At 33.2% G+C, this 26,623-nt stretch overlaps 1 protein-coding gene across 10 annotated transcripts in view; it reads left to right on the top strand.

Moving 5' to 3' along the window:
- Positions 1-26,623, top strand: part of STXBP5L (syntaxin binding protein 5 like) — a 376,785-nt gene that overhangs the window by 199,763 nt on the left and 150,399 nt on the right. For all 10 annotated transcript variants that reach the window (XM_036850880.1, XM_036850882.1, XM_036850881.1 and 7 more), the window contains exons 10-14: positions 3,535-3,613; positions 10,120-10,274; positions 15,313-15,385; positions 18,526-18,673; positions 19,609-19,676. In XM_036850880.1, coding sequence (XP_036706775.1) covers positions 3,535-3,613; positions 10,120-10,274; positions 15,313-15,385; positions 18,526-18,673; positions 19,609-19,676 — 523 coding nt within the window. The remainder of the gene's footprint in view (positions 1-3,534; positions 3,614-10,119; positions 10,275-15,312; positions 15,386-18,525; positions 18,674-19,608; positions 19,677-26,623) is intronic.

Below are 26,623 nucleotides of genomic sequence, written 5' to 3'. Positions count from 1 at the left end.
TTGTAGTGTACATTGTTCTACAATATTTTTGGTATTTTTCTTTGACCCATTTGTTATTTAGTCAAGGGTATATATTATATATATATATGTGTGTATATATATATATATATATATACAAACTCACATATATATGTATAAAATTTGTTACATTAGCCTTTTTGCTTCTTATTTGTGGTTCTCTTCCTTTGTTCTCGTGGACTCAGGTTACCATTTGGTGTCATTTTCTTCCTCCAGTGTAACCTTGTTCCCATACACCTTCTTTGTGTTATTATTTTCAAATATATTATATATCCCATATTACAATTATATACATATTACTTTTTACATTGCTTCTTAAACCAGTTAAGATTGGAGAGGAAATATACAATTATACTGTCTTTTATAATTATCTACATTAATTACTTTTCCTTGTACTCTTTTTTTGTGTGGGTAGATTTGTATTACTCTCTTTCAGCCTGAAGAACTTAAGTATTTTTTTGAAAGGGAGCTCTGCTAGCAACACATTCTGTCAGTTTTTGTTATCTGGAAACATCTTTATTTCACCTCCATTTTTGAAAGATAATTTTGATGAACTTTGATTCTTGGTTGACAGGGTTTTTTTTTTTTTTCCCAGTACATTAAGTATGTCATTCCACTACCTTTTAGCTTCATTGTTTTTGGTAAGAAAATCAGCTATTAATCTTATTGGGGCTCCCTTGTATACAATGAATCATTTTCCTCTTGCTGCTTTCAATACTTTTTTTTTGCTTTTAGCATTTTTACCTTGATGTGCCTGGGAGTAGATTTCTTTGATTTTATCCTACATGGAGTTTATTGAGGTTCTTAGATGTATAAATAATGCTTTTCAAAAAATTTAGAACATTTTCAACCAATATTTCTGTGAATGTTTTTCTCCTCCTTTCTCTCCGCTCCTTCCAGTACTCTCAAGATGCACATGTTGGTGTGATTAATAGTATCCCACTTTTCTTTGAGACTGTTCACTTTTCTTCAGTTTTTCCTGCACAGTTGTGATTATCTTCTCCTTGTTTTCCATTATCAGTATCTTACATCCTCAAAATTTCTTTATTAAATAAATCCATATTAATATTTCTGAGACATTGCTTTACACATATTATTTCCCAACTTGAAAGCTTCCAATGACTCTCCTTTGTCTATACTGCAAATCGGTTTTATAGATTGCTATTGTATGGCTCTTTTGTACCTCATCAGCCTTTTTGCACTCTTCTTCTACATTAATCTTTTAATCTGCCCAATTTGGCTTATCCATTATTCTCTCAACATACTAGGCACATTCTGCCTTCATGTCTTTTCTTATGCTCTCCTAGCCAACTTCTATCTTTTAATGCTTAATCTAGCTTCTAGGAAGTCTTCTGTGAAAATCTAAATAAGTCTTCTATTGTAAAAGGAAGCCACAGTTTTATTCTCAACTCCTACAACACTTCATGTCTATCACTTGTTTATGGTACCTCATGTTGTCATTTTCAAAAACTGTTTTGTTCAGTTTAGTAAATTTTAAGCTTTTTGGTAGTCAGTTATTTCTTTGCATCCTCCCACTTAATACAGTACTCTGAACATAAGGAAAAGCAATAAATGCAGTTGTTGATAATGTTGTTTTATGCAACATGACATTTAAGAATATTTCAATTACTGACAGGCAATGAATATAATCAGAACAGAAAGGTTGGGCTTCCTTTGTGGTCCAGTGGTTGAGAATCTGCCTGCCAATGCAGGGGACATGGGTTCGAGTCGTGGTCTGGGAAAATCCCACATGCCGCGGAGCAACTGGGCCCGTGAGCCACAACTATTGAGCCTGCGCACCTGGAGCCTGTGCTCCACAACAAGAGAGGCCGCGATAGTGAGAGGCCCATGCACTGCGATGAAGAGTGGCCCCCGCTCGCCGCAACTAGAGAAAGCCCTCGCACAGAAACGAAAACCCAACATAGCCAAAAATAAATAAATAAATAAATAAAATTAAAAACAACAAAAAAACAGAAAGGCTTCACCCCCAAATTAATTATTAGAGTTGGAAATTGAAGTAAAACATTAATTAATTAAACAATTATTCTTTTCTACTAAAATCAGTGCATGATAGTGATGTTTATTGATTGAAAAATAGTAGTTGGTCCCATATATATAAACAACTGCAAATATACTGTTTTGGTCAACTAATGGTTTGGCAATTATTAGAGAAGCTCTGGATAGAAAAATCATCAACTGAGAAGAATGGGTCTCTTTGCTGACTCTGTCACTTCCTTCAGTTCTCTCTATTTCCATTCATTATCAAAACTAGTAAGCACCAACCAGATGTTCCTCACCTCTAAGACCACTGTTCAGAGTGAGTCCCTGAGCCAAAGTTGTCTCTTTGTAATGATCTATATTTAATATCAGCAGTTCTTTTTCATATATAGTATATTTAACGTCAGCAGTTCTTTTTCACATATAATATAGATACTTTTAATCCTGTTTTACAATGTGAATGATATTAACCAATATTTTATTATTGGGTTGCTTCTTTAGTTGACATAAGATAAAAGAAAGAGAAGGCAATTTCAGAAAGCATGCCATGGAGCAGATAAGGTGTATTCTAAGCTGATAGCCCGTTAAGCAAATTGGATAAAATTGTCCTGACATCCTAGTTGGATTTGGCTTTGCCATTCTGAAGCTATTCTAAAGTTTTAACTTATATGCATGTAAACATCTCTCTACATAATAGGTTTCTGTGTCCATAAACAGCTGTGGCAATACAAGAATAAATAGGGTACTTATTAAAATAACAAACATATCTTGAAAAACAGATGAATTTTATCAAAATGAGACGTAGAATTATAAGTAAAATCATAACTAGAAAGATAAGTATGTTATAGGCAGAAGTATCTTTATTTCCATTTTCAACTCTTCTTGATCTTTCATTCAGACTCTTATGGAGTCTAAACAACATAACCCTTCCCTTATAAGAAACTATTATTTTTGTTTTATGCAAATAGAGTACATCATTAAAATTTTTAAAAATCATGAAATATACCATCAGTGTTCATTGTCTAATGGACTTTCCTTTAAATAAATATGATGAAAATGCAAAGATTTTCATAAGTTTTAAATGGCAAATCTTTCTGCATAAGAAAGGGATTTGCTTGTTTTATAGGTAAAATTTTCAGCCTAGTATGGATTTTCATTATACATTTCATTATGGTGATAAGTATGTATGTGTGTGTCTTCAATTCTGAAGTTGTTTATCTTGAAACTTAAATAATTAAAATAACTTTATATGATACTAGATTTATACATGGAGAATGTGAAGCAATACAAATATGATGTTTACAAATAGCTTTATTGTTTATATAACAGTCAATTATTAGGGCTCAACAAATTGTTTATAAATTTAACAAATATGTTAGGATGCGTAGAAATGTGTTTATCATATTATGAAAAACACATAATTACATTTAAAAAATATTCCTTTAATCAAGCTTTTAAAATTCTCATGGGTTAGTAGAATTTAAATCATATTTAATAAAATCCTTTTTCTTTCTTTAGGAAAAACTCAAAGAGAAGGAAGAAAATCTGAATCTTGCAAACCAATTCTTAAAGTAGAATACAAAACCTGTAGAAACAGGTATGCATTTTTACTTTGGGAGTTATGGGAAAGTATGTAAGAAACAGAGACAAGAAATTCAGATAACCTTTAATGTTTATATATTGTTTAAAGTTTTACATAATTATATTAACTGGCTGAATCTTCTTCATTGATAATAACAGATTTCTTATTGTTCAATTGGCAAATGTATGATGTCAACGTTATTATAAATAGCAACTCTTAATTATTTTAAAATTTATATGAATATTCAGATGAGTATTATATACATTAATTTTAACAATGTAGGGCTTTTTGGCCATGCAATTACAAGCAGCAGTCATTCAACATTATTAAACAGCAGAAGCTATGTACCTGTTGGTATTACACATGAATTAAATACATAACCAAGTCTCTGTACTTTAGGATCTTACATTCTGAAGTTGGAAAGATTATAGTTAGTTGGGAAGGTAAACATTTACGTATATTGGCATAATACAATAGTGCTAAATTTTAAGATATAGAAAATTAAATAAAAAATAATATTTAATAGAAATTTATCTTGTATATACAGCAGCCATATCCTATGCATCAGCAATGTTCTTTATACTTACAGTAATTATTAGTGGCAATACTCTCATCTAGAATTACCATAATTACAAATCTTGCCTAGACCTTAGTTTTATTTTAAGTCTAAATTGGATAATTCTACTTTATATTACTTAAATGTTCACACTAGAATATTTTCCTGTTGTCACAGGTGCATTTAATGTTTGCTTATAGCTGCTCTTCTCAAGGTATAGTAGATAGATGGATCAATACCTCTTTAGCCCAGCCTAATGTTACTATGTATAACTAGTAAAAATGATCATGGTTTTATTACTAGTGTAACTAAAGTATTAAAACACTTAAAATTTAATCATTATGGTTGAAAATTTTTACATATATTCTTTTCCTTCTTAAAACAGTGTTTATAACTTAAACTTTGCTTGAGTCTTCAGGCTCAATGTTATTTACATCCATTGTTATACAGTGTTGCACTTCAAGGACTACTGAAGCAGTTGAGCACTTCACACTCATCAACTGTTCCTAGCAGCTTGTGGTTTCTTTTTTCTTTTTTTTTTTTTTCTTTTCATTATTTATTTGTTTTTGAAAGTTTTTCTCTATCCTTCAGTTTTGGGCTATTGGGACTTCTAATTTCCATTGTGTTATCCACTAGTATCTAGCCTTTTATTTGCTATAGACTAAGAAATTTGAAACCCTAGTTTGTAAAATGAGAATAAAGAGGTTCATGTGAAGGCGTGAGAGGTTTTTCCCTGATAAAGTACATGATCCATGGACTTTATGACATTTATTTTGTTATATATAAATGTATTTTTTATGAGGTGCTCAACAATATGTAGCTTAATTCAATTAAAACAAAATGTATTAAGTTATTACTGCATAATATGCATTGTGCAATTTGTTTGGCACACTAAAATAGAAATTACTGCCTGCTTTTGAATCTGTTATGGTCTAGTACCAGAAGTAAGTCCATGAACTCGTGGTTTCTATACAACATGTGAGGTGCTTTTATAGAGACATGCTATGAGAGCACAGCAAAAGGACAGCTAACCCTCCCTAAAGGGAGTAGGGAGGACAACAGTGAAGAGAGAAATCACTGAAATTCTTCTTAGGAAAGGAGATGCCTGAGATGGGATTTAAGGGATGGAAGATAGGATGGTGCCAGATGAAGGGAGAAAAGGGTAAACATGAAGAAAATGTACTTCAGAAATCAAGAATTCAAGGCAAGGCAGTTTAAAATAATGATTAAGATCATTGCGGCACTATTTACAATAGCCAGGACATGGAAGCAACCTAAATGTCCATCGACAGATGAATGGATAAAGAAGATATGGCACATAAATACAATGGAATATTACTCAGCCATAAAAAGGAACGAAATTGAGTTATTTGTAATGAGGTGGATGGACCTAGAGTCTGTCATACAGAGTGAAGTAAGTCAGAAAGAGAAAAACAAATACCATATGCTAACGCACATATACGGAATCTAAAAAATGGTACCGATGAACCTAGTGGCAGGTCAGGAATAAAGATGCAGACGTAGAGAACGGACTTGAGGACACAGCAGGGAAAGGGGAAGCTGGGACGAAGTGAGAGAGTAGCACTGACATATATACACTACCAAATGTAAAATGGAAGGCTAGTGGGAAGCTGCTGCATAGCACAGGGAGATCAGCTTGATGCTTTGTGACGACCTAGAGGGGTGGGATAGGAAGGGTGGGAGGGAAGCTCAAGAGGGAGGGGATATGGGGATATAGGTATACATATAGTTGTTTCACTTTGTTGCACAGCAGAAACTAACACAACATTGTAAAGCAGTTATACTCCGATAAAGATATATATTTAAAAAAAGGTCATTGGCTTATGGAGTAAGACAGCTGTGTGACCTTGAAAATTTTAATTAACTCTTTTAAAATTTAATTTTCTCATCAACAATACCTATCTCACTGTGATGATTGTGAGGATTAAATTGAATTATGCATAAAGTTTGTAACATCATAAATTTGATGAGAGGCACATAGTGGATTTCTTAATAAAAAAAGTTATTACTATCATCATCAAAGCCATGTTATTTCACACTGTTAATATTTTTCAACTGATTCTAAATTGATTTGTTCTAGTAATTGGTAGCTCAACTTTGTATAGAAGTAATTCTTCAGATTTCTAATGTGAAATAATTATGTATTACTAATCATAATTACTATCATCCCACTTACTATGCACTGTAGTACATTGTGTCAATTTGTTGTGATTACAACTGTATTAGAAAAGCCTCTTCTAGAAGCAGTGGATCCACAGCTCAGAACAAAAGGAGACTACAAAAACAGAGGGGCACTGAAGTTGAGTCCTGAAAGGTGTTGCCACAGCAAAATGGGCCATAGTCTGGAGGTGGAAATAGATAGCTATATTTCCGTTCCATCTAGTATACAGCAAATATTTTGTGAAGTCAAAAATTGGGATAGCTGTAGCAGGAGCAGGGACTTTAAGAAGAGCCTTACCATATATGCTGCAGCCTTACCTATGCTGCATAGGTAACAGATGTAAAGGGTATGTTTTCTGTTTAATTTTATCTTAAACAAGCCATTCACAAACTTGCTTTACATTTCTAGGGATAAACAACCATTCTGCTCAGGAATCATTGGTCCCCAGTCATCAATTTGCTTACTGAGACTCCAATCACAATGGCCTCAAGGCTTAATAATTTTATCCTTTAAAAAAAAAAAAGGAATAATGATCTCTTTACTTGCTATCACTAGCATTATCAGGTTCTCTGTAGTTAATAAAGATTAGCTTCTGCTAGTTTTTTAATCCCTTCCTGTTGTGGTCACCTACAGATAAGACTTCATGGGTAGTTAAGTTCTCCAAGCTTTAGTATACCCATCTATAAAGTGGGAATAATAATAGTAGTTCTCTCATTGGGAGGATTAAATACAATAATGCATGTAAAGTTCTTCACACAATACCTGGCACATCATAATACTCAACAAATGTTATTTTAACATGTATTACATTATGTTACACAATTTATTATTTAATCCTGTTGCTTTCATTGAGACAAAAATGCTCAGTGCTTTTTATTATATTTTATCTATTTTACAAATTATACAATAAAGTAGACTTTTTTTCTTTTGGTGTACAGTTCTGTGGATTTGTAACACATGTATAGATTCCTGAAATTGACACCACAATAAGAATACAGAAAATTTCCATATCCACTAAATTCTCTCATACTATCCCCTTACAGTCACACCTTTCCCCACACCTAACCCCTGGCAACCAGTGGTCTGTACTCTGTCACTATAGTTTTGCCTTTTTGAGATGTCATATAAGTGTAATTACATATTATGTAACCTTTGATCCTAGCTTCTTTTCCTCAACATAATGCCTTTGAGATTTATCTAAGTTGTTATCAATAATATTTAATTGTTATTAATGTTTTCTTTATGTAGGAAGACATTATCAATTATATGGTTATTTCTTAATCCATCTGATAAATCTCTCAAGACACACTTGTATTAATTAGTAAAGGAGGCAGTTTCATGTGGTATATAGCATTTACCAAATTGTATCCCTTTAATCGCTAATTGTATTCATGGAAAAGAAGGAATCTGTAATCAAATAAATTTGAGAAATATGAAAAGTTCTGGGTTATTTAAATAAACTGGATTCTTTACTATACAATTTTTCAGAATATTTAATATATGGCATGAATTATAAAATTTCAGAAGGGAGATATATATACTTTGCAAGTGTTTGTCAAATTATTTATTTATTTATCTACTTATTTATTTATTTTTGTAGAACACCTATTAAGGTGTATTCCACAGTTTGAGAACTATTAGACTAGAAATGAAAAACACTCACTAGCTGCTTGACCCTGAACAAGTTGTTTAACCTGCATTAAGCCCAGACTCCTTATCTATGAAATTGAGCTAATAGTACTTTTCTCATCAGGATTGAGGATTACGAGATTGTGAGGATTACGTAAAACTTCTTTATATATACACAGAGCACAATATATGCCACATGGTACACATTCAGTAAATTGTAACTATTTATTACTTCAGGCAGTATAGACCACAATTTAGGAGAATAGGCTTTGAAGGCTGATAGATCTGTTTTCTTTTGGGTTTTTCTGCTTAATTGTTATTTAACCTCATTAATAAAATGAGAACAATACTTCTGAGGATTTAATGTGATAATTAAATGTCTAATGCAATTATCCATGACTGGTTCCCTGAGCATTTTCCTGAGGAAATAGCTTTTTATTCAATCATTCAGTAATTTACAGAAAAGTGCATATATATCAACAGTTACTTCAGACCCAGGGTTTTGTGATGCAAAGTCATAATAAGAGCAGAAAAGATTGTGCCTCCTTTGAATACTAGAAAAGACATTTTCCAATGTGCTTACAAATGAGGGAGAATAAATTGCTTCTTATCCTATGTTTAGATTAGTACTAGGAGATAAGAGTAAATTCACCCACTTTTACATGGGAAAAATAGATATTTATGCCCTTTATTAATATTTGGAGCAGATAGTTAAGCTCAATATTTATGAAAAGATATTATGTTCTCCAAGTCATGAACTTTGTTGCAAAACAAAGCAGCAGAGGTGCAAAAGCCCATACTCATTTCATTAAAAATGATTTTTAAGTCTGGAGATGTCTTCTAAATAATCTAAGTACTATGTATTTCATAGAAAAAACAAACTTGCTTCTTAAAACCACCATTAGTAGGTTGGTGCTAATTAATATGTCTAATTACTGGGGCAAAACTAATTCTTTTTTAGCTTACAACTCAAATATTTATGTGAAAATATTAAGACAGAACTTTAAATAAAAATTAGTGAAGGCATTTTATATGTAGGTTTTGATGGGAACTTTTTAAAAAGGTTTTTTGTTGTTATTACGTAGCCAACATGAGATTAGCAAATGTCCCTTTGATAATGTTTGGTACTATGTACGATACAAAATGGAAAAGAAAGGGAAATCTTATGGAGTGAGTTCTAGAAACAAGTAGATTCTTCAGTTTAGTAGATGGATAGAAGTGAATTATTTAGAGAAACATATGTTCTCAAGGAATTTGGTACAATAAAAGTGTTTAGTTCCTTTAAAAAATTTTTGGAGAATATTTTCAGTTTGGTCTTATTGAAAAATACTTCATATCAACACACATTTTCTTTTATATACATATACTAGAGATACAGATATTTGAGAAAAGAAAAATGAAAAATTTTGAAGATATTTCGTAACTTTCTGACAGCTATGATATTTTATGGTCATTTCAACCCCACTCTATTATCTAACTGTAACTTGCAGTTAACAGAAATGAAAAAATTTGTTCAAAGTTAGTTTTACAAGCTAAATAGAACTGGCTGACCCTAGGTAAAGTTGAGAAGTAGGTCACATTTACTTTTGGTGAATCATTTTCCCCTTACATATTAGTTTTCTCCATCTGTTTGTCATAACCCTTTCCCACAGAAACTCTATTATGTAGACTTTTCATGTTACCTTCTACCATTCTGGGCTTGCCACTGTCACATTTCATTTCATGTTGAAATTTGCCTGTATTTCTTAGTGATTTGGGGTCCCACATGCCTACTGGTTAATATGATAAAGTAACATAGCCTAATATTCTAATAGTAGTAATTTAGAGTTTGGTAACCAACTAATATATGTGAAGATGTTCTGTTGAGTCAGTGAGCATCTTCCCCTCTCACCAACCTCACTGCCTTTCCCCCATCTCACCTCAACATCCTTAGATTGATTCATTAGTAATTTTAATGGTGAGAATATACATCCAGAAAAAAGGGAATGGTAGAATAGTAAACTGTTGGGTGAGATATTTGGGGCCAGGAAAGGCTTTTGCTCTCTGTCAAATTATTGTATATAATCCCTACTAAGCCCATTCCTTTTTGCCTCAATACTGTGAGATTGTGTCATCTTAAAGAACTCAGTCTCATTAACTTTTTTTCCTCTGTAGTGAACCATTCATAATATTTTCTGGTGGACTGTCCTATGACAAAGCTTGCAGAAGACCAAGTTTAACCATCATGCATGGAAAAGCAATTACAGTGCTTGAAATGGATCATCCTATCGTTGAATTTCTAACTTTATGTGAAACACCCTATCCAAATGGTAAGTAACTAAAATGAAACTATTAATGTTGAAAAATCATTTTTGAAATGATAACTTCCTAACAAAATTAAGCTTAAATATTTTTAGTTTTAGCAGCTGATATCTACTGTGATGCAACACTGTGAGCTACAGGTGCTGGAGCAGGTTCTGCAGCTGTACCTACTTGAGAAAATGGAAGTAAGACAGATGTAGTGCAACAGTGCTGGAGTTTCAGGTTCTAATATCAGGTAAGTGCTTTAAACTTTGATAAGGATGGTGGAAGCTGAGCTGGGAGGGTCCGATCAGGGTCCGGGGTGAAATCACTTGGAGAAACTGAGGTCTCCTAATAGCCTTTCCTAGGCCAGCTCCACCCATCCCAATCCTGTGCCAATCAAAGTTAAAGCACTTACCTGATATCAGTGATCTGTAACTCTGGTGGTGCTGCATCTGTTTCACATCTGGCTTTGCTTCAGATGCAACTGCAGCACCTGTGATTACTCTAGGATTGCTGATGTGTGGTTAGTGATTTATTCCAATTTTGAAAATAATTAGAAGAGCCTTTGGGAGGAGAGGTGCTTATATATTTTTATCATCCCAAATATAAAGACTTTTTATAAACATAAAAAACCAGTCTAAACTTATATGCAAACTGTATAATGGAATCTAATGATGAAATATTTTAATAATGAAATCTAAAAATTGAGAAAGGTGAAATATAAAAAGGGAAATATGAGTTTATGATTAAAAAAGATAGTATGTGTATATATATTACTACATTTTCAAGAGGGAACATAGATGTAGGGAAAGGAACATTGTACTTGGAGACAGAGTATTTGGGCTTATGATTTAGCTCTGTCACTTACTAGCTATGTGACCTTGGACAAGTCACTTCATATTTATGAGTTTGATTTATCATTTGAAGAAAGAATATAATATTGATCCCACATGATTACTGGAAGGCCAAAGGGAATATACCTTGTAAACTATGAAGATAAATAGTTATTAGTTTTATTATAAATGTATTAATTTGTTTTAAATTATTGAGTTTCATATTTAAAAACAGAAATAAAGTGATATAAAATAACAATCAATGTGGCACTTTATTCCCAGAGTTGCCAGGGGCAGACAAATTACCTGTGTTGTAAATTAACCAACAAATATTTATTGGATGCTTCTATGGCCTCAGTATGACAAGAACTTGTTGAGAATATGGATGAAGTATGAAACTGATCTCTGATGTCAAATCAGAAAATCTGGCCACATGAGAAAGATAATGATGACTTAAGTTTAAAAAATATAACGCCTTAATTAAGCGCTGAGTTATACGAATCAGAGTTTAAATAATGTACCAATTTATAGTCTACTCAGGTAGTCGATGACTGAAATATTCATGCAAAGCTTCATGGAAAAAGTAGGATTTAGATAGGGCTTGAAGAATGACTTGGGCCTTGAAAATAATATTGAGTAAAGGTTTTAGAAATTGTGAGGTTTTGCTAGAGTGAGATCAATTCAGAGAAAAAGTTGAAAGCCTTTTGTAGGCATTTGGAAATAGGGAACTACAGAGGAATTTTGAGGAAATATTAAGTGAAAGAAAGCAGTGTTTTAGTGTGGGGGTTTGAAGAGAGAGACCCTGAAATCTAAAACTTCAGATTCCAACCGGGAGGCTTTTGTGATAATGTACGTTAAAATGGTCAAGATCTGAAACAGAGTGCTGCTTGTAGGAATGGAAGATGAAAACCCATTGAATTTGGTCAACAACTGGATTAGGGAGTGATATGAGAGATGAGTCAAAGACAACATTTTAGGAATAGTGGTTTCATATGCAGTAATAACAGTTCTTGGAAAGAGAGAAAAATAAGTTTGAGTCAGTAGAGTTGTTTAGAGAGCAGAAAAAGAGAGGGAAAAGGTCTTTAATATTTATTTTTGAGTCATCAGAATATAGATGCTCTTTGGAGTTGTGAGAATGAATGATAAAGGAACAAAGAAAGAACAGAGGACCAAAAGCTGAGCTTAGGAAAATGCCTTCTACTAAAGAGCCTCAAGAAAGAAGGTGTGCATACCAGTAATAGAAACTGAAAATGTGTGGTTGCAAGGATCAAACCCTATAGGTATATGTGTATATACATTTCTGCACATCAGTAGAGATGTTAGGACAGTTTCTAATAATGTTAAACAAATTATAAATGTACTGTAACCAAGTCTAATCACTTCCAAGCCACATATATTACTTTGCTTTTCTGAGAAGTTGTAATGAGGATGGAACTTTTTACTTACTAGAAGCTGGGAGAAATAGTTTAACTTTACTCAGTAAAATTTAAGTGTATTTTATTAACTATTTCTGATTAAAACAATAGTACATGAAAATGCCAGAAAAGAACCCTACAATACACAACAGTATATAGTGAAAACTTTCTCACTGCCCTTCCAGAGGCAACCACTATTACTAAGTTTCTTATGTATTCTCCCCCAAATAATGTATGCATATATACATTATCTTTTTTATACAAATGACAGCATACTCTGTATGTTGTTCTGTATCACACTTTTTTCACTTAACAGTATACAGTATTTTGATTATGATTCCGTATTAGTAAATATGGAACTTTAATCTCCTTTATAGCCACATAATGATAAGTGTTATGCATATGTTAAACAAAATACACTTATTAACAGTTTTTAATATTGCTGAATCATTTGTGACATCTGACAATTCAGCCTATTTCTCAAAGAACACAAATGCCTAATCCTCTTATCTCAGGGGGCATTGCCCAGAGTAACTAACCAACTGTACTCTGAATTTGTCAGTTTTGCATCTATATTTAATTGTATCTGGTCTTCTACAAGTGTCATAAATAATGCATTTCTCTTCAGAGAAGTAGTATTTATGATAGAGCTTTTCCATCTTGTTGGGGGCTAGGGTTAAAAGGCTGAGCCTGCTCAAAAACAACCAATCTAATAAAAAAAGTAATACAGTTGGCATCTATTGAGTACTTACTATAAGCCAGCCTTTGCATCAAACATCTTTATATACATCTAATCTTTATTAACAGTCTAAGGTAGTATTATTTTGCCATTTCAATGGGTAGAGAAATTGAAAATCAAAGAAGTTAACTAATTTGCCTAGGATCAAACTGTTAATAAATAATAGACACAAATTGAACCTAACACTGACTCCAAAGGAAATCTTTTTATTCAGTGGTTACCACAGCACACCGAGTACTTCTACAAACGTGAAACTTTTGCTACCAGTTTTTATTATTTGAAAAGAAACAATAATCTAAAACAGATGTAACCTACCTAAAATAAAATTTTATTTACAGACTTTTGCTCATTCATGCCAATGTCTCAGCTGTTTTATTTTTGTAGCCGTTGCTTCCCAACCAGTGATTTTCCTAGAGAGGGATGAGAAGACAAAGAGGAAACTAGTAGTATTCTTCAAACTGAAAAACAAACAAAAAAAAACCCAAACCGCGAAACGTATTGAAATAATGTTGAAAACTTAAAACAGCTCTAAGAGATAAGGGAGAAGAGGGGAAATGCCTCAGTTTGAAAAAGTTTGAGTAGCAAATAGTTTGAGGACTGTATACTGTTGTATAAATATGCACCCAAACAAGGGCAGGCTCCTCAGTTTTTGTTTTTTTGTGTTTTTTTGATTCTAGTTTTTCTCTCATAGCTTGTGACTTAAAAAATAAATATGAATAGGTTCTGTAGCTTCTCAGGACTGGAAGGACTATGAAGGCCATCTATTTTAGTTTACCATTCAAGACTTGAATACTCTTGAATACAAAATTCCTGCCAAGTGATTGTTGAGTTTAGGATTAAATACCTCTTAAACTAGCCAGTAGAAACTGCTGGTATAATGAAAACAGCATGCATTAAAGTTTCAGGTCTATAACTTACTAGTTTTGTAACCTTGTGCCAATCTCATAACCTCTTTGGACTCCAGTTTTCTCTATGAAATGAAAAAAATGATGATACATGCTCTAGCTACTGAGAATCAAATACCATGTATGAAAAATGTTTTTGTAAATACTTTTTTCCTTAAATTGAGCTAACACTGTAACTGTGGCTTTCCTTTATTAGTCCTTTATTACAGATGGAAAGCAATGTCTTCCTTGACCACTATAACTAAATTAGTGCTCCCCCACCAACCAGAAGTCATTTCTTATACTATTACCCTTGTTATTTTTTTCATAGTTCACTTTACTTTCTGAATTAATCTTATTTGTTTACTTGTTCATTGTTTGTATGTATCCCTAGATTGTAAACTTTATTAGAACAAAGACCTTGTCAATCTTATTCCCCATATATCCTTTGTTCTTAGGACAGTTTCTGGAACATAGTGAAGGAAGGAAGGGAGGATGGAGAAAGGGAGAAAGGAAGGGTTGAATTTTAAGAACTTGAAAATCCTAGGCTATCCTCAGACTCTGATTTTTTGAGATATATACTCTTGGGCATATAGTAGACAGTCTTTAAGTACCTGTTAAATCACATTGAATTGAAAGTAATTTTTTTAGTATAAGGAGTGTTGCTCTCATAGGGAGGTGAATATGTATCACAACTGAGAGAAGCAGAACTATTTCCTTAGTATATCTCCTGTAGGCATGAAATCAGATCTGAAATGGAAGGTTATGGAAGACTAAGATAAATGTGAGATGGAGGTGACAGACTCACTCTCTTCAAATAATCTACTACTATCATGATTATTGAGATATATTTAACTCTATGCTATGCAACTTCTCATTTTTTCCTTGTTCCCTATAATGGTCTTAAACATTGTTTGAGAAACACAACATATATATATATATTTTTTTTTTTGAGTCCCACGTTTTTCTTTTTCTCTTTTTTTTTTAAACATCTTTATTGGAGTATAATTGCTTTACAGTGGACAACATATATTTTTTTTAAGTGCTCTTTTTTACTTCTTATTTTGGCTCATATTTTGGTCTTCTCAAATCATTTAAATAACATTTATACAGGAGATAAAGGAAATACAAGTTTGGTGATTTTATAAAATGTTAAATATGAAAACTTTTCCATTTTTCTTTTCTACTTGTAGAATTTCAAGAACCCTATGCCGTTGCTGTACTTCTGGAGAAAGATCTCATTGTAGTTGATCTGACACAAAGCAAGTAAGTTGTCCGTGTACGGATTAACACTATTTTAAACTCTATTTATTGCAATTAAAATATAGGAGGACGTTATAGATAATTGGCATTAGAATTCTTCAGATGGTAAATATTCTTTATATGGAATATTGTTTTGCTAGAATTACAAAAATGTAATTTGGTTCAATAATGAAAACTAAACCAGGAGAGTTTAGGGGACACTGAGAATATTGTAAGATATTTTAAAGGCAACACCTAATGTTTAAAAAGATGCCTTTGGGGGCTCCAAACACATAAAATGGATCACATTTCTGCTATTTCCCTAAGCAAAAACAATTGTTACAAAAATTACATAATGTACTGTTTGTCCATCTGCTCTATTGACTAAAGGAAAATGGCACATGATACAAGTATTATTGAACTACTGTGGCAGACAATACAGAAGATCAGGATCTCGAGGCAAGAGATGATGGATGCCTTCTTTTACTTTCTTTTCTTTTTCATTATGTTGTGGGCAGTAGAAACAAATATAAAATATTGCTGTTAGAGTGGTGCTCTCCACTACTTTACATGGACAGTAAAAGTAGACTTGAAACCGATGAACACTGTCTTCCTGCTACATATTTTCATTATCAATGATAGGCATGAAGCTCATTTTCCCTCATTCTTTGCTCTAGACTCACTGATCATTTTTTAGCCCGTTATATTTGCAGAGCTTTTGTACATTCTCTCTCCTCTGCATGGAATAATCTTCCATTCCTTTTTCTCCTTATTAACATCTATAAGAATCTCAACTCAGATATCGTTTTCTCACTTAAAGAAAATCTTTCATTTTCTGTATAATTTGGTCAAATATCCTATTAAGGACTGTCTTAGATCCATGTTCCTGTCCTTCATAGCTTTGACATAGATGAAATTTTCCATTTGTTATTGTTTTAAAGATTGTCTCCCTACTAGACTGTAGGCCTCATGAAGGACGGGCTTTGTCTCCACATGAAGTAGGTTCTTAATAAATTTTTGTTGGATGAAGTACAGTCTGAGTTTTACTCTCAGTGTAGTTTGTGAATGTAAGAGCCAAAGTTCTTCTTTGTGATAATTTGCAGCACATAGTATTTCAATATTTTGAAACGGAATAGGGTTGGTCCATAATATCACCATAACTGAATTCTGCCTAGCTGCTCTATTTATCAACATAAAACCTGATTAAATTTTGTGTACAAGTGTGGATTTATGCCTCTTTCTCTAAGTTCTAATATAGGTTTTATTAAAATATACTTTTCTGATCTCACTGGTAGTCACCTCTTCCTTCTGTGCCATATTTATTGGTTCCTCATACCTTGTCTAATTGTCTAACATCCTCCAAGGCCCACTATACTTTGTCTTTAGTACTCACATTCTTTAGCATATACATTTATTCTTCTTAAAACTTTTTTATTGTGGTAAAATATATATAACATAAAAGTTACTATTTTTATACATTAATTCTTATGCTTTTCATTACCTTATATAAGTATGTGAATTGACATTTTGTTTGCACGTTTTTATCTAATATTTTGCCTTCTTCAGCACCATGTTTTAAAATCTATGTGACATTCCCATTTTGTTGTCTATTACAAGAAGTTTAATGTGGAAAAACTGAACATGTTCTCTTTCCCTCCAAATAGTTACTTTTAGCCATGTTTAATGTTAACAATTAAATTGCAGCTTTGTACTCTTTTTTCAAATTAATTTATTCCTTCCTTCCTTCTTTTCCAGTTAATCCTCTACATGAAAGCAAGCATTAGGGCTTAAAAAATTTTCCTCTTCTTGGTTTCTTGGATTTACATCTTTGTTTACATTTCTACAACAACCAGTTCACACTTTCACATGTAAATTTTTGTAATACATTTTTAGTTATTTCTTTCGTAAATGTCATTTTTCTACTCTTTACCAATATAATAAAGTGATTTTCCCCAAACATTTTCATGATATTGTTCACCTTCTCAGGAGTCTATCATTGTAACCTCTTGCTATTATCAAATCCCAAGTTGTAGATCTGATCTTTAAGGTGATCCACTTATTTTACTTCTATTTCTTCAATATCAGAAATATTGATAATTTCTGCTCTGAAACAGGGAACCTCTGATCCATTCACTTTAAACTACTTGACATTTATTAAACACAACTTTCTCCTTTCCATGTGATTTTGCATATACTACTATTCTTATCTGGGAAACCATTAAGATTGGAGGGAAGAGAACCCCTGTCAACACACACATAGACACACACACACACACCATACTCTTTCTAGTGTTTGAACTAAGTTTCTGATTAAATTCCTATAATATGGGGAAAATTATTTTTAATAGTCCTCCCCACCCCCCAAAAGCATGCTGTATCAGAAGTAACATGATCACACAGACCGAGAACAGATGCAGCATAGAATAATACTCAATTCCATCTACTACAGTACCTGGTACATCTGGTACATGAGAAGTGTACAATATATTGTGGTTCTAAGAATTCTTAATTTGGTTCTTACTGATACCCCTTTTTAAAATGATACATGACTTGAGGATATGAAATTTACTACACCCATAGGTCGGCATTCCCACTGTTTTCTAGTTTACATAGGAAACAATCTTAAACATGTGTAATCACACACATACCTACATTGCACACACAACTTTCAGTTACTCCCTATAAAAATACAAAACCAAAATACTTGCCTACGTATTACATCCCTTGCAAAGCATGTAAAATTTTCTAAGATATTTTAATACTTGTGTTATATAAATATATAGATAAAATTGTATGTAGATAAAGTACCTAGTTGATACGTTTTAATAAACTGACATGTCAACTTGCTGCATATTTTCAATTTAACATAATTTAGTCTATCCATTTTAGAAAGTGATATCACTGTGTAATTTTGGAATTACTGGAAAGAAAATGAGTTTATTCAAATAAGATTCTACCAGTATTCATATTACATTTTGTAGATATATATTTTTAAAAGAGAATTCTTGTTCAGATGATCATTGTGTTATGATGCTTAAAAAACAATTATGTGAAATATATTCAATATAATCAATATTTAGAAGATTTTAGGGTTTGTTTTATAAAAGTTATTTCATTTTTATATCAGTGCAAAATGACACTAATATATTATCTTTATCTATTAGCTTTCCAATCTTTGAAAATCCATATCCTGTGGACATTCATGAATCACCAGTTACATGCACAGCATACTTTGCTGATTGCCCACCAGATTTGATTCTAGTGCTCTACTCTATAGGAGTCAAGCATAAAAAACAAGGATACAGTAATAAGGTAAAAGCAACAATTAGAAATAAATTTTCTTCTATTCATATCCATATCATATGATCATACTTTTTTCTGTTATTTTATTTTCTGACTTTCCATAGAAGAAGACTTGAACTAAATTCTTTTCAAGTCATAAGCTGGCACCTATAAAGGACATAATTTCTGAAATTCAAATTTCCTAAATGCTACATAGCTTTAAGTCTACGAGAATATAAATTTCTTATATAAAAAGTATACAATTATATACTAAGATATACTTACCTATCATGTATATTTATATACTAAGTATATGTTTAAACTAACATATGCTTGAATCATAAGATGTTACTTTTGATTATTTTAGGTGAAGGATTACGTTTTAAGAAATTCAAGAGTCAACTCTAATTATTTCTTGATAATCAATATTTCTATCAATCAATGGTTAATAAGACATAATTGTCAAAGACTTTCATTAAGTAACTTTCTAGAATTCCATTTTGTTATATTTAACTACAGGATTCAAATACTTACAATTGTAATAGACCCCCCTATTATGATTTCTGTTATTTGAACAGGACTGTTGAGATGGACAACTCCAGGGGGCACAATTTACATAGTATTTTGTGTTAAATGGCACCACCACAATTTGGAGGTACATAGACTACATGGAAAATGTAGCAACACCATATTTGTATGATTAAAGATACTTCTTTGCATTTTTAATATGAATGGTAATAGTTGTTAAAATCTATATTTTTAAAGGATATGAAATTTTGCATTTGGAATTGTTTGTTCAATGAAAGAGTTAAAAAATAGGTACACATTTCATTTTCATTACTTAACAGCTATTTGTTTTTAAGTGAAACTTTTACTGTTATTTTAAAATATTTTTATTTTAAGTTTCTAAGTTATTTAAATTTAAAAAATAAAACTTATAAATTCTTCCCATATAATCTGTTTAGGAGTGGCCAATCAGTGGAGGAGTTTGGAACCTTGGCACACAGACATATCCAGAAATTATTATTACTGGGTAAGTGGGATGTGATTTATGAGTTTATCAATTTATCATCAAAAAGATTTCATTGAATTTTCACACTTTCCCATAATTGTGCTCTAGGAATGCTGACAGTTTAAATTAAAATATAAGACACAGCTTCTACCCAAAGATTATAACCTTTATAGAAGATAAAATCAAATCATTGAAAACATAGACATATAACAAAAATAAATAAGTGTAGATTATAAGACCAGAAGAAAGTCAAAGATAGAAAAATCATGAGAGGTTAGTCAAGGAAGAATTTCTGTAGAAATCATAGATTATTAGCCTTAGAAAGGCCCTTACCAATATCTCTTGATTCCATCTAAATCCAGGAATCAGTGCTCTGTATCTCCATCAAGTGGCTATTTAAAGTATACTTCAAAACTTAGAGCACCAGAAATGTTGTTACTTCCTATAGCAACCCACTTCATGCTCTAATATTAGGGATGAAAATGGAAACATAGCAACAGATAAAGATAAGACTTAAAAGATCATAAGGAGTTCTGCTTATGGGTTATGGAATAGATGTACTTTTCCCTATTCTTCCCACTAAGTACAATTAAAACCCCTGGATATTATTATAATATGACTGGAAAAGATGGAGAGAAGTCAGTCTGGATAGGTCCCCGAAGACTCAAGGAATGACATGGAAGTGAGTTTCCTGGCTTTTCTTTTTGCCTCATATATCCCAGAAATGGAGCTGAAGAAGCTGGCAACCTGGAGCTGCAGGCACAAACCTAAAAAGCCCAACAAAAGCTAGCTCTCTCTAGCCAAAAGGCGAGGAAAGGGGCAGCCTATAAAGACAGTAAACTTTTAGAAAATAATCTTTCTATTATAGCTAACCAACACAGAAAAAAACTATGGCCCCACCCCTACCCACTTCATCAAAGGTTGAGTGGAAAGCGTGGACTTTCACCCTCATCAGGGCATAATAAGGTGCCTCAACTTACCCATGAAGGGGGTGTCAGTTTCTGACACTGAGCTCAGGCTGAGTAGGGTGCTGGGACTTTTAACCCTGCTGAACGGTAGTGAAACTCATTACCTGTGGTGACAGAGGTCATGTGGGGAGAGAATTCCCAGCAATGCCTAGCAGTAATGAGGAGCCATATACCCTCCCCTTTTTTGTCAATGGAAGTCCAGTGAGGAAGGAGGAAAGAAGAACAGAGCTTAAAAAGTTCATAAGGAAATAATGGTTGAAAACTTCCCAAATTTGGCAAAAAACATGAACCTAGAGATTGCAGAAGGTGAGCAAACCACAAGAAGTTCACAATAAGACACATCATAGTCAAACTTTTGAATACTAAACACCAAGGAAAAAAATATGAAAACAGCAAAAGAGAAATCACACCTCACCAACAGGGCAAAACCAATTTGAATGATGGCATATTTCCATTAGAAACCATGGAGGCCAGAGGAAACCTGAATCTTTTTCAAGTGCTGAAAGAAAAGAACTGGCAACCTAGAATAATATACCCAGCAAAAATATCTTCCAGGAATTAATTAGAAATTAATACATTCTAAGATGAGGGAAACTAAGAATATGTCAACATCAGACCTACCCTGAAAGAATGGCTAAAGGAGATTCTCTAAACAGAAAGCAAATGATAAAAGAAGGAACCTTGGAATATGAGGAAGGAAGGAGGAACACAGTAAGCAAAAATATGGGTTAATACAATAGGCTTTCTTTTGAGTTGTTAAAATTATATTTGATGGTTGAAGAAAATATTATGGTTACATTGTTTGATGTGGTTCTACATATGTATAGAGGAAATATTTAAGGTAATTATAAATGGGTGAGGGTAAACTGGTATAAAGAAAGGTAAGGTTTTTATACTTCCCTTAAAATGGTAGTATGATAACACCAGTAGACTGTGACAAGTTAAATGAATATTACAATGCAGTACCTAAAGCAACGCTGTAAAAAGATCTGGGCTAAGAGATACACTGGAAAACATTATTGACACATAAAAATGGATGTACTAAAATAATTCAATTAACCTATAGGAAAGTGGGGGAAAAAAACCCAGTGACAGTAAAAGGACAAAACAGAAAAGAAAAAAAAAAAGACGGACTTAATTAATCATGGAAGTGTTAAGGCTTAAATGTAAATGGTCTAAATACATTAATTCAAATGCATTGATTAGCAGAGTGGATTAAAAAACATAACCCAATGCTATGCCATTAACAATACACTCACTTCAAATACCACAGTATAATCAGGTTTAGAGAAAAAGGACAGAAAAATACTTTATAAAAGAATCAATGGAGAGTGACATCAGCAAGATGTCAAAATCAGTAGCCCCAGACCTCGTTCTCCCACAGACACACTGATGCAACAATATATGGTCCAAAAACCTTTACGAAAACTCTAGAAACCAATTAGGAAATCATAGTACCCCAGGGGACCTCAAAGCCAAGAGTAGCCACACTGAAATGGGTAAAAACAGCCATTCTATTTCAACTATATCAGCTTCTACCCCAAACTGGCACAGCTCATGTTCAGGAGGAATCTTCTCTCATGAGAGGGAAGTAGTGGAGTAGACTGTACATCCAATGTTCCTGCTTTTCAGGAGACTTCCAAAGAGACTAGTTTTTATCTCCCCTGAGTCAGAGTACCAATGGAACCTGGATGCCTGGGGGCTGCAGAGAACAAAAGAGAGCTCAGTGGCTTATTGAAGTGCCAAGAAACTTGCAGAACTACATACAGATAATAGAAGGAGCAAAAGATGCAAGCTCCTGAAACAGAAACCAGCAAACCTCTCTAATTGGGAAATTACACATACAGTCCCAGAGAAGTTGCATCCCCATTGAAGGTTTGAGAGACCCCAAGGATCTTGAGCTTGGAGAAGGTGTTCCCCTGTATAAAGCCCATCCATAACAGGTGGCTGTTTTTCAAATGCTAAATTCACAGTAAAAAATAACAAGGTGCACGAAGAAACAGGCAAACACAACCCAATCAAAGGAACAAGATAGTTATCTAGAAACTGACCCTAAAGAATTTGATATCTGTGAATTACCTGACAAGCAACTGAAAATAACTGTCTTAAAGAAGCTCAATGCATGACAAGAGAATACAAGTAGACAACTAAATGAAATCAGGAAAATGATGCATGAATGAAATGAAAATATCAACAAAGAGATAGAAACTATTAAAAAGAACCAGAAAGAAACTCTTAAAGAGAAGAATACAATAACTGAATTGAGGATTTTACTAGAAGGGATTAACAGCAGATTTAATTAGAAGAAAGAACCAGCAAACTTGAAGATAGGTAATAAGAAATCACTGAGTCAGAGGAACAAAAGGAAAAAGAATGAAGAAAAGTGGCGAATGCCTAAAGGACTTATGGGATACCATCAAACATACCAGTATAGCATTATGGAAGTCCCAGAAGACTAGAGAGAGAATGGGACAGAGAATTTATTTGAAGAAATCTTGGCTAAAAACTTCTCAAATCTGAGGAGGTAAATGGACTTCCATATTCATTGGATATGTATCAGAATATTCCAATGAAGATGAACCCAAAGAGGCCCACACTGAGACACATTATAATGGATTGTCAAAGACAAACAATCTTAAAAGCAGCAACAGAAAAGCTACTCATTATCTGTATGAAAACTGTCATGAGATTATCATTGGATTTCTCAGCAGAAATATTACAGGCTAGAAGGGAGAAGGATGATATATTTAAAGTGAATAAAGAAAAAAAGAAAAGCCAGCCATGGGACACTATATCTGGAAAACTGTACTTCAAAAATAAAGGAGAGATAAAGACCTTCTAAGATAAACAAAAACTGAAACCATTTATTACCACTATACCTGCCTCACAAGAATTGCTAAAGGGAGTACTTTGAGTTGAAATGAATGAACACTAGACAACAAAATGAAAGCATATGAAAATATAAAGCTCTCTGGTAAAAATAAATACATAGACAAAAACAGAATCCTGTAACACTGTAGTGGTGGTGCATGAATCACTTTAAATTCAGGTATAAAATTTAAAAGATAAAAGCATTTTTAAAAACTATAACTATAAAACTATGTTAATGGTTACAAAATATAAACAGATGTATTGATAATTTACAGCATCATTAACATAAAGTGAGGGGAGAGAGAAAAGAGTAGGGTTTGTTTTCAGTTATAAAGTGCTGTATTACTTAACATAGATCACGACTTCCTTTGTTAATCCTCAAATATGCATTCATGGCATCATTTTCAAAGGTTTCTGTCCATTCCCAACACAAAATGTTAATCCACCCTCCACTGAAACCTTTGGTTTATTTTCAGACAGATCTGTGATGTAAACAGCTTCATGCTCTGGATCTTTTGGGGTATGGAGTCTCAGCTCACCTGAGGACAGGTGGTCATGCCTTGCCCCCAGGGATTCCTGTGGGTCAAGTGGGCCCTGAGAGGAGAAGGGGCTAAAGGCCCTGAGGACTAAGGGTATTTTTGGGTAGATTTCTAAGGGCGACCCCTCACACAACCCTAAACCCTAAATCCACCATGTGATTTCCACTAACTCAGCGGCATCTACCTTAGGCAACAACAAGGCCACACCTATGCCAGGAGGAGCTCAGTTGCTAGGAAACAGGCCCAGGGAAACTGCACTTCTGGAAGTTCTTACCTGAAGTCTTCAAACTACTCAGTGGTCTCAGGTGTGCTATGCCTGATATCTCTAGCTCAGTGCTACTGAATACGAGCCTGAGGGAGTAATATCTGTACCAATAAGAAAACTTGTTAAAGGTGCCATTTCATGAGCCCAACAGGAGAATCATAACTTAGAGTGGGGCCCTGATTCCCTCCAAATTTGTATGCACTTTAAAGAATCAGAAGAAATGTTTGCTACGTGGTTCCCATGCAGTTTCCCATTAGTATTACATGATGAGTATTTAGAAATTACATCACCTGTGCCCTCCCCACAGAGTCTGTCTATTGATCTGGGTGGGAGCATCCATGTTGTTTTAACTCCAGGTGATTCTAAGTTTAGACCAGTTTTAAGCCCAAGGGCTGCTGGGTACATCGGTGAGAGTTGCTTCCTGTCTTTAGTCCCTTTGCCTTTGGGAAGACATTGGTGTCTGCTCTACATGGTATTGGAATGGGCAGGGCAGTGTAGCCCACTTAAGGAGTAGGGTTTTTGTATGCAATTGAAGTTAAATTGTCACTTTAAAATAGATCAGTATAACTATAAGATGTTTTATGTAATACACAAGGTAACTGCAAAGAAAATACCTATAGAATATGAACAAAAGAAAGTGAGAAACAAATCAAAGCATGTCACTATAAAAAATCAATGAAACAAAAGGAGGGCAGCAAGAAAGGAAACAAGGGGCAAAATAAATACAATATAAGCATAAAACAACTTTTAAATGGTAGTGGTAAGTCCTATACTATCATTTCTTTAAAGATAAATGAATTAAACTCCCAAATCAAAAGACACAGAGTGGAAGAATGGAAAAAGAAACAAGATCCAGCTATATGCTGTCTACAAGAGACTCACTTTAGATATAAGGGTGTACATAGCCTGAAATGAAAGGATGGGTAAGGATATTGCATGCAAATGCTAACAAAAAAAAGACATCAGGGGTGAGCATACTTTTATCAGACAAAATAGACTTTAAGCCAAAAACTGTCATAAAGACAAAGAAGGATAATATATGATGATAAAATAGTCAATTCACCAGAAAGAAATAAAAATTATAAGTGTATATTCACCTAACAACATAGCACCCAAATATATAAAGCAAACACTGACAGAATTGAAGGGAGAAATAGGAAATAGTGCAAAAATAGTAGGAGTTTTCAATACCCCACTTTCAATAATGAATAGAGCACCCAGACAGAAGTTCAATAAGGAACAGAAGACTTGAAAAACAGTATAGAACAATTGGACCTCATAGCCATGTACAGCACACTCTACCCAACAACAGCAGAATATACATTCTCCTCAAGTACACGTGAAACATTCTCCAGGATAGATCACATGTTAGGCCATAAAACAAGTCTTAAAATTTTTAAGAAGATTGAAATCATAACAAGTATTTTTTTACAACCACAATGAAATGAAATTAGAAATGAATAGCAAAAGGAAGACTGGAAAATCCACAAAATATGTGGAAATTAGGCAATACCCTCTTGAACAACCAATGGGTTAAAGAAATCACAAGGAAGTTGGAAAATGTCTTGAGAAAAATGATAAAGAAAAGACAACATAACAAACTTATGGGATGCAACAAAAGCACAACTAAGAGCTTTACAAGTAAACCTCTAAGAAGTTTATAGTAGTAAATGCCAACATTAAAAAAAAGATCTAAAATCAACAATTTAACTGTATACCTCAAGGGATTAGAAAAAACTAAACCCAAATTTAGCAGAAGGAAGGAAATAACAAAGATTAGAACAGAAATAAAAACAAAATAGAGGGTAGAAAAACAATAGAAAATATTAAAAACTGAGTTTTTTTAAAGATCAACAAAATTGACAAACTCTTAGCTAGACTAAGAAAAAAAGACTCAACAAATATCAGAAATGAAAAAGGAGATATTACAGTTGATGCCACAGAAATAAAAAAGGTTCATAAGAGACTACTCTGAAAAATTGTATGCCAACAAAATGGATAACCTAGAAGAAATGGATAAATTTCTGGAAACATACAACCGATCAAGACTGAAAAATGAAGAAATTAAAAAATCTGACAGACCTATAATCAGTAGGAAGATTGAATCAGTAATAAAAAAAATCTCCCAACAAAGAAAAGCCCAGAAGTAGAGGGCTTAACTGGAGAATTCTACCTAACATTTAAAGAATTAACAGTAGTTCTTTTTAAACTCCTCAAAAAATTGGAGAGGGAACACTTCCAAACTCATTGTATGAGACCAGCATTACATGATGTCAAAATCAGACAAAGATACTACCAGAAAAGAAAACTACAGAGCAATATCCC

Source organism: Balaenoptera musculus, chromosome 4 (genome assembly GCF_009873245.2).
Source record: "Balaenoptera musculus isolate JJ_BM4_2016_0621 chromosome 4, mBalMus1.pri.v3, whole genome shotgun sequence".
In the NCBI taxonomy this organism is placed as follows: Eukaryota; Metazoa; Chordata; class Mammalia; order Artiodactyla; family Balaenopteridae; genus Balaenoptera; species Balaenoptera musculus.
Note: the sequence above shows the minus strand (reverse complement) of the source record. Positions and strands in the feature narration are given on the sequence as shown.